This window comes from Silene latifolia, chromosome 10 (assembly GCF_048544455.1).
Source record: "Silene latifolia isolate original U9 population chromosome 10, ASM4854445v1, whole genome shotgun sequence".
Taxonomy (NCBI): domain Eukaryota; kingdom Viridiplantae; phylum Streptophyta; class Magnoliopsida; order Caryophyllales; family Caryophyllaceae; genus Silene; species Silene latifolia.
Window position 1 is genome coordinate 147,695,179 of NC_133535.1, and position 9,382 is coordinate 147,704,560.

At 36.7% G+C, this 9,382-nt stretch overlaps 2 protein-coding genes across 2 annotated transcripts; both read left to right on the top strand.

The window, feature by feature from the left end:
- The first annotated feature begins 3,145 nt into the window (after positions 1 to 3,145).
- On the top strand, positions 3,146 to 5,524 carry LOC141606262 (arogenate dehydratase 2). Its single transcript, XM_074425318.1, has 12 exons — positions 3,146 to 3,237; positions 3,382 to 3,436; positions 3,523 to 3,615; positions 3,721 to 3,921; positions 4,003 to 4,083; positions 4,230 to 4,325; positions 4,414 to 4,491; positions 4,602 to 4,691; positions 4,767 to 4,807; positions 4,910 to 4,991; positions 5,073 to 5,146; positions 5,244 to 5,524. The coding sequence occupies exons 2-11, from the start codon at positions 3,410 to 3,412 to the stop codon at positions 5,130 to 5,132; spliced, it is 849 nt and encodes a 282-aa protein (XP_074281419.1). The 5' UTR covers positions 3,146 to 3,237; positions 3,382 to 3,409; the 3' UTR covers positions 5,133 to 5,146; positions 5,244 to 5,524.
- A 1,954-nt stretch (positions 5,525 to 7,478) lies between these two features.
- LOC141606263 (chitinase 4-like) lies at positions 7,479 to 8,911 on the top strand. Its single transcript, XM_074425319.1, has 2 exons — positions 7,479 to 7,818; positions 8,334 to 8,911. The coding sequence occupies exons 1-2, from the start codon at positions 7,542 to 7,544 to the stop codon at positions 8,744 to 8,746; spliced, it is 690 nt and encodes a 229-aa protein (XP_074281420.1). The 5' UTR covers positions 7,479 to 7,541; the 3' UTR covers positions 8,747 to 8,911.
- The last annotated feature ends 471 nt before the right edge of the window (positions 8,912 to 9,382 follow it).

A 9,382-nucleotide genomic window follows, 5' to 3' on the forward strand; every position in this document is an offset into this window, starting at 1 on the left:
GTCCTCATTCACTTTCTTTAGGGTCTCAGTAAGAGCATCCTGGTGCTCTAACATCTTAACGATGTCATCCACGGTCATAAGCTCAGCTCTCGCGTACAAAGCAGTTCTCTTGGGCGGCATCTTGAAACTATACATATATAAGAAAAGGGGTAGATATGAACATACGTACTAAACTTCAAAGCACGAAGACGCGACCCCCGGAACCTACTCGATCGAGTTCCCAAACCCACTCGATCGAGTAACGGGCTACTCGATCGAGTGCCCCACGTACTCGATCGAGTACCCAAACTTCAGACCCAAACAGACCTTCTGATCTCTTACCTACTCGATCGAGTATCTAGGCTACTCGATCGAGTGACCCCCTACTCGATCGAGTACCCCTAGTTACTCGATCGAGTGCCCCAAAACTCGATTCTGGACTCAAAATCGCCAAAAACCCACCCGATCGAGTCAGTCCCACTCGATCGAGTAACACTAATTCGTAAGAGCTACCCGCATGTTACGTCATATGCTAACATGTTAAACTTTATAAATCACATATTATATCATAACAATCATGCTACACATCTTTTCTATATCTACGAGATCATTTCATCATGCTATTAATTGCCACGTTGTAAAACATTCAACATGTTATCATTTCATCAACAGTTTCTATATATCATCACTTTTCTTTCACCTTCTCAACTTCCAACTTCGAACATCCAACAATCAACACATTCCATCACATTTGTAAACAAGTTAACCAAACACACATACAACTCGACAAACACTTCCCCCATGTGACCGGTTCAAAGTTGTAGGGCGACCCCCGCGACTTTAGGACGTCTCCCAAGCCTTTGCACTAGCTCCTACAACTTTTACCCCGGGTTCATTTTAATTGACTCTCTATGTTCATTAAGTTCATTGGTTACGGGTTTTCGGGATCGTCGCTCGATACCATTTGTAACACCCCCATACTCCAAGTGCCTTACCAGGACCACTCAGGTATGAAGACATTACCATCTCGGTTACCCGAGGCAATGATAATCAAACAACAATAAAGAAACAACGTTTATTATAAATAGTTTAGTGAATAAATACAATCCTCAAAACCAAACCACAAGACGATACATTATTCAAACCGACTCGTCTAACTCGAAATGTAAATAAACTAAAGGCTACAAAAAGACTCCTATCATCATGTCGTGGCATCCCACTATCCCAGTACTCATCTCAATATCTGCTCAATATCTGCTCACCATCCCCGAATGGATCACCGCAGGTTTACAAAACAACACCGGGGTTAGTACTAATCACACAATCAATATAGACAACAATAATAAGATAAACAGACAGATGAACCACACACACACACACACACACCACCAACCAATTCCCATCATCTCAATACGATCGTCCACTTTGGACCACCACGCGATGGGGGACCGCGGCCGTTCCCACCTAAGCCCCGCTCATCATACCGAGCGATAACCCTGTCCCATTAATGTGCACATCCCCTTCCGTGGCGGGTTCCACGAAGGGCGAAACTAGGGCGTGAAGTCACTCCCGCAAGTGACCCCACTCAGCCGAGAACGCATCTCGAGAACCATCAACAACAATCACAACCACAAACACAAGATAATCATCATATCAAACAACCAAATACAGAACATCACCAATATCCCATTATGGGACTAATACCGAGTAGAAATCCTACCTGAAAGCACAACAATCAGACGGTATCAACAGCTGAGTCAAAAAGCCTGTTCTACGAACCCTCCTCTTATCATATAACACATAGAGGCTACACATCACATACTACACACAAAACCCCCAATCTCTAAATTAGGGTTTAACCAAACTTAACAAAACATTATAAAAATTATATTAAAAGCTTACCCTCGACGCAAGGAACTCAACGACACGAATAACGACAAGAACCGACCGTCTGAACTCCGGGAATTACTAAGAATGCGATTAGGAAGATGAACTGGTTGCTTTCTCTCTTAAACAGGGTTTTAGGTTTTGTAAAAGTGATTTAAAACAATGACGACTATGTTTAAATACCTTAATCGCATAATTAACAAAACCCGAGAAAACTCCCCGCAAAACCGGACACTCGATCGAGTACCCAAGGTACTCGATCGAGTACCCCCTTACTCGATCGAGTACCCCAGCTACTCGATCGAGTACCCAACAGGTCAGAAACTATTTTATTTCGCAACTTACCCTTACTCGACAGAGTAAGGGCTACTCGATAGAGTACCCCAAGACTTATAAATACGGAGTATTACAGAAACCGATTCATCTAGGGTTCCGGCGATAGTGCCAAGAATAAGTTGATCTTGACGATACCACGTGTTGTAGGCCGGGTTGGGAAAGGTTTCTTTTGGGTTTTTGTTTTTCTTTATGAGAGTCTCCTTTTGCCTTTTCTTTGGTCTTATTATTATCTTGTTGGTATATTAAAAGTCTTTTACTTTCGTGTACCTTTCTCATCCGCGAGGATGTTATAGGTTGATTTTGGTTAACCTAGTTTCTTTACCTTATCAAAAAAAAAAAAAAAAAACTGTGTCCTATATACATGCCTATAATACAAGATATGAATACATAGAAGTAGGAGAATTGAGCTAACAGTAGAAACAAAATGATATGATAATATATGCAAGATAAAAGGAGATTATGTTAGAGATATATGTCGATATACTAAGATATCGACATATTATGATTAGGGAATACGATATATTAAAATATATAGTATAGAATAATGCTGTGATTTTCTAGCTTATGATATATTCGGTTACCGATATTATGAGATCTTCGATGGTACTATATATACATCGTAATTGTAATAGTTACAAACACGAACGAATTCAATAATACATCGATTTCCCTTATGCAAGTCTCTTTTCTCTATTTCTAACAGATTAGATACGATTGATAGAATCTTTTTTTTTTTTGGTGCTAGGATTGATAGAATCTTTAGTATTATCTTTAACAGTCCACACACGTTGTGTACAGTAATTTTGACGGTGGATCCTCTTGTCTCACACCTTTCCATTGGAAAGTGAATAAAAAGGAGGTTGGACACAACACATAAACTCTATTTGTTTCCCTTTACTCCTTTACGGCCTTTATTACGAAATAAAGAGGATACAACATTTGACGTCATCTTTATTCTTTAATCTTTAGTGTTAGGCTCTCAAGTAAGTAATTGATCACGAATCGGAATCCAGCATAAAAATGACGGGGCATCAGGTTAGCTGAACCACTTTTCAACTACAAATGTTGCATCTCTTATTTTCAAGTTCAAAGTTACATTTGATCTTGATGCTCCTATTTTTCTTGTAACCGTCCATAAATCAGTTCTAAAGTGTAAATTTTGTGAATGTGTGTTTGCAGCTGAGTAACTGCCTCTGCTGCCTCTGAAATGGCCTCGCTTCGAGTTGCATATCAGGTGTCTTTTTCTTGGCAATACTTATATTGATATAACGTAAAATGGAGTTTTGTTCATATCTTGACAATTGGTGGCTTGTTTTCCAGGGAGTTCCTGGTGCATATAGCCAACTTGCGGTGGAAAAGGCTTATGCAAATTGTGTAGCTGTCCCTTGTCAGGAATTTGAGAATGCATTTCAAGTATATTCTCTCAACTACTACTATTTTCCTTTCTATTTTAAGAATGAACTCATTTACATTCAATTTGTTCCACTTGTCATTTAGTAATTTGATTTATTGCTTCAGGCGGTTGAGAAGGGGGTTGTTGACCGAGCAGTCTTACCGATTGAGAACTCTCTAGGAGGTAGCATCCACAGAAATCACGATCTTTTGCTTCGGCATAATCTTCATATAGTTGGTGAAGTAAAGGTTGTTGTCAGACATTGCTTATTGGCTAATCATGGTGTGAAACTTGAACACCTGAAACGAGTGTTGAGCCATCCACAGGTACTTATGTTTATTTATCCTCAGTTGATGTTTACTTTTCTTTGGGATATTGCATTGATTTTAACCAAAATAACTTCGTAGGCACTTGCTCAGTGTGAGAACACTTTGGCCAAGTTTGGTATAGCTACCGAGGCCGCAAACGACACTGCTGGTTCTGCACAAGTAAGATTATTTATTTTCTTTTCTTTTTTCGTTCAGTAAACTTTTATTGCAAACGACACTGCTGGTATACATTATTTTCTGTTAAAGTGTTTTTCTTTGTTGTCATATAAAATGAGAAATGTTAATTTGGACACATCTGCGTTTAGTACATTGCAGCCAATCAGTTGAAAGATGTTGGGGCTATTGCTAGTGCCACTGCTGCAATAATTTATGGACTTAATGTACTAATTGAAGACATTCAGGTAATTACAAGATTTTACTGTGTTGAAGTAAAAAATACAATGAAAAGTAGCTCAACAATTTTGTGTTAACTTTGAATAATGTCAACAGGATAATTCCTTTAACATAACTCGATTCTTGCTGCTGTCAAGGGAGCCGATAACTCCCTCAATTGATAAGCCTTTCAAGGTAATTGTTATCAGAAGCCAATTAATATAAACTCGCGCTTTTAATTTTTACTCGAGTTTGGTCTTTATCAGAGCTGAGAAATATGGATTTGGCCTTTTACTTTGTTACAGACAAGCATTGTTATATCCCTTTATGAGGGTCCTGGAGCTCTTTTCAAGGCACTGGCTGTGTTTTCCTTGAGACAGATTAATTTAACAAAGGTATGTTTTTTTTCGGATTTGGTCTGTCTCCTGTTAAGTAGTGTTGAACTTATAATTGGGTTAAAAATTAAACAGATTGAAAGTCGGCCTATACGAGATGCCAGCAATAGTTCTTTGTAAGTATATAAAGTAACTTGTTTGCTTATCCCTTTATCCTACGAAATTATCTTTCACTTGTTTGTTTGGCATCATTTTTGTTTACTTAGTTTTGCGTTCAGGTGTTTCAACTACTTTTTCCATTTGGATATTGAAGCGTCAATGGCTGATCAAAATATGCAGAACGCTCTTAGGCATCTACAGGTGCTTTTCTTAGGACATATATATGGCAGAAAAGCTCATTCAGCTATGATTCTTTCTAATAGCTACTGTTATTTTGAACAGGAGTTTGCTACCTCGGTTCGGGTTTTGGGAAGTTATCCCTTAGACAATAGCATGACTTGACAATATTATAGCTGGTAAACTTCCTTATTAGCGATACATTATGTATAATGTGTTTTTTGCATATTTGGTGGTATTATTGTAAATGAAGAATAAGTATTTTGGTTTGTGCAGGATGAGGTCGATGAGGTCCTTAAAAGCAGTACGGAGAATTTCCTTTGTACTTGATTCTGAGACCATTCTATTGCAGCATCTTCATTCTTTGTATTGGCAGAATGCACTGAAGTTTCCATGGTGCAACTTTGTATGTGCAGTGACATTGCTTAGATTTTTTTACAAAATAAAGGGCCCCAATTCACTTGCAGGCTTCCAATTCACCTTCTAGAGTTTGTATAGACTGTAAAACTTGTATTACCCTGAGGAATAATTATTGCTGAGGAAGTGTTTTACTTTCATAATCATTATCTAGGGGGGAGAGTGGGTAATGTATAACCCTGGCCTTTATGAGGGTAATAGATTTGAGAGTCAAAAAAATTATTCTAACACCAAACATGTAAAATGCAGGCCCGTCTAACCCATGGTGCTCTATGTGCACTTGCACTGGGCCTCAAATTTTTGGGACCCAAATCTTAGCAAATCCATAAATAAAAAAAAAAAAAAAAAAAAAAAAAAAAAAAAAAAAAAATTAAAACAATGAAGCACAGAGCACGACTAGAGATAGCAACGGATCATGGACTCTATCCAGATCTGTGGATCCGGACCTTAATGGGTAGGATATGAATCCTAATTTTTTGGACCCGTGGATATGGTCCACTTATTTGAAAATGGATCTGGAAAATTTGGATCCGGCGGATATGGGTCGGATATGGATCCAACGTTGGTGTGGCGGATATGAATCTGGATCCTATCAGACCCTACCCAGATCCGGTCCATTGCCATCCCTAAGCACGACGATGACTACTCCTAATTCCAATCCTCAACAATCTCCTTCCCCAAATAATTGATTTCCTTCCCCACATAATATAATTGATTTCCTTCCCCAAATAATTAAAGAATTAAATTTGCTCTTTAATCTCTCCCAAAAACTTCTCTAATATATTTTTTTTGTAATCTTTAATTATGATTAGCACAAATCAATTCCCCCACAAATCATTGCAAATTTACAATTAGAATTATTAGAAGAATAAAAACTTTGCAATACAATCAGCTCCAATGAGTTCAATCGTCTACAAACCAAGATTTACACTTGTGTTTCAAAGAGATCGAATATGTAATATTTCTTCTTATTTTAAATGTGTTTCATATTTTTCTATATTGTATTCATGGTTTTAATTTGATTTTGTAAGCTCCATAACACAATTAGAATTTCGTTTCGTCAATTGTTTATTTGCTTTATGAATTTTCAATATTGTTTTAAGATTTAATGCATTTACACCTATTGAAGGGGGATCAGAAGACTTTGTCCATGTTTGGTAAACAGCGGATTAATAGCATAATGATTTAGCGGGTTTGACTAGCAGATTTATTTAGCAGGATTGTTTTAGAGGTGTTTGGTAATTGACAGTTTTAGATTAGCAGATTGTTTAGATTCTTTGTAAAATGACAAATAAAGATGTGAATAAATTATTTATTAAATATATAGAAGGAAGGTTAGTATTTTTTAAGGGGGTAAATATGACAATATTTTTTTTATTGTAATCCGCTAACCTAATATGCTAGTAGGAGCAGCATATTGCAAAATATCATATTGGACCCCAATATGCTAATTCAATATGTCATTAATCAAACGCTCTAAATAGCATATTCGTAAGCCAAACATGATAAACCTCTCCAATATGCCGAAATTTGCCATTTACCAAACAAAGTCTTTGTTTTATCGATTTTGAGAGTTTGATAGCGAATTCGCCTAAAAAAATTATACGAAAGAATCGTTTTCAAATAATTTGTGGTTTATATTAATATTTTATATAAACATTTTTAAATTTTGTAAATGAGAGGCCTCATTACTCGTTTTGCACCGGGCCTCCACTTTTCTTGAGACGGCCCTGGTAAAATGCACCTTACACATAACTCCTCTATTTATTTATTTTCTCCTTTCTCCCCTCAATTCAAGCAAGTTCTGCTAAAAAGTAAAAATCTACATATACCTTTAATACATTATACGAGATCTAAACTAATTCTATCGACTTCAAAGTCATGCAAGTTAAGTTGTTGATTTTTCAATCCTTATTACAATGACCAAGTCATATTTGTAATGTATGTGTAGACCACCCTACACGACACTCTTGCACACCAAATTCCACGGTCTATTTCCAAGTCAAATAGACCAACACAAAGATCACGGTACATATCAATTATCGTACAACATACGTTGATTTTCCTCCACATAATTCTTGTATAAATACCTCCCTAACTTACCCAACATTTTCCCATCAAACCAAACTAAAAATAACACAAAACATAAAATTAATAATGAAGAGCATAACATTAGTAGCAATAATAATCCTCTCCATTGCACTACTCTCTAGCAATTATGCTGATGGTTCAGTGTCGAGTGTTGTGACCCCGTCGTTCTTTAATGGGATTATAGACCAAGCCCCGGCGACTTGTGCAGGGAAAAGTTTTTATACTAGAGATGCTTTTCTTAATGCCCTTGGTGATTACCCTGAGTTTGGTACCTCCGGAGCTAATGATGATAATTTGAGGGAAATCGCTGCATTTTTTGCTAATGTTGCCCATGAGACTGGAGGTAACTTTCATTTTATGCATTAATCATGTTGATTACATTTCTCTAATTTACGTATATACTTTTATTGATCATTTAGACAATACATATATACTTCCTTTATTCAGAACCCGCTCATATATTCAAAAACGCATATAGGTAAAATAATTCTTCTATTTATATGCAGTTGCACTATTAATAAGGGAAAATAGGCACTTATAATTTGTCGATATGATTCAGTATCGCCTTATTATTTTCCTTCAAACTAAATATCGCTAGTAAAAAATAATTACAGAGTATGTTACAGTCTATTCCATGTAAATATGTAATCCACCCAGCTGGCCATTTGACAACTTTTATATATATGGTCTAATATACCCAACTTTGACCATTAATATCTCTATACGAAAAGGATTTGACTAATAAAATGTCGACATATAAATGGGTGGTGGTTGTGTATTGTAACAAAGATTGTCGTATTTTATAATTTGTGAAATTTAAACCTAAAGCATTTTTGTGTGTGTGTTTTATGAATATAGAATTTTGCTTCATAGAGGAGAACAATGGAGCAGCAACAAACAGCGCAGACTGTGACCCAAGCATCACGCAATACCCTTGCGTACCCGGCAAGAAATACTACGGAAGAGGACCTATTCAACTCACTGGGAACGGCAACTACGGTGCTGCCGGCCGCTCCATCGGTTTCAACGGGTTAAACAACCCCGAAATTGTTGCAAATGATGTTGTCACCTCATTCAAGACCGCCTTGTGGTTCTGGAGGACCAATGTACATTCAGTAGTGAACCAAGGTTTTGGAGCTACAATTCGAGCTATTAATGGCGCCGTTGAGTGCAATGGCGGAAACCCGGGTGAAGTTAATGATCGTGTTCGATTGTATCAGCAGTATTGTAGTGCTTTTGGTGTTGATCCTGGTTCAAATCTTTCATGCTAGAAGATGAATCGTACCTTTGCATGGCCTCATGCATGTATTACATACTAATATAATACTCCCCTACGGCCCTACATTATTGTATGCTAGTATATGTGGCTTTCTATATGTTTTATCCATCATTAATAAAAATGAAATCCTTACTACTGGGGAGTTTTTATTACGCTATACTATGGAGTACAAATTGACGACTAGAGCAAATCTCTTGAAAGACCACTTTGCACTAAACAGTTAGTCGTATACGGCATATAAGTACTCTTATTATTTGACTCGACAGAAGTTAAATGACAAAAAAAAAAATATTGGTCAAAAAAGTACTAATAAGTAATATCTACCCATCATGTTAGAGATCTCATATACTAATAACATTGAAATACTCTCTCACCCGATAATTTATATAATGACCACATCAAATCTTCTCGTTTCATATTAAACTCGATATTAAACTAGTATGAAACAGGCTATTAAATGGAGTATCAATTAGGAGTTATTGACATGTCCATAATTACCATGGAATAGTTGATAGAAGTGTGAGTATTGTCTAGGGAATATGGGGTTTGATTCCTGGTATCAACTATCAACACATAATTATGATTTTTTGTGGCCTAATTTACGTATACTTTTATTGGTCATTTAAGT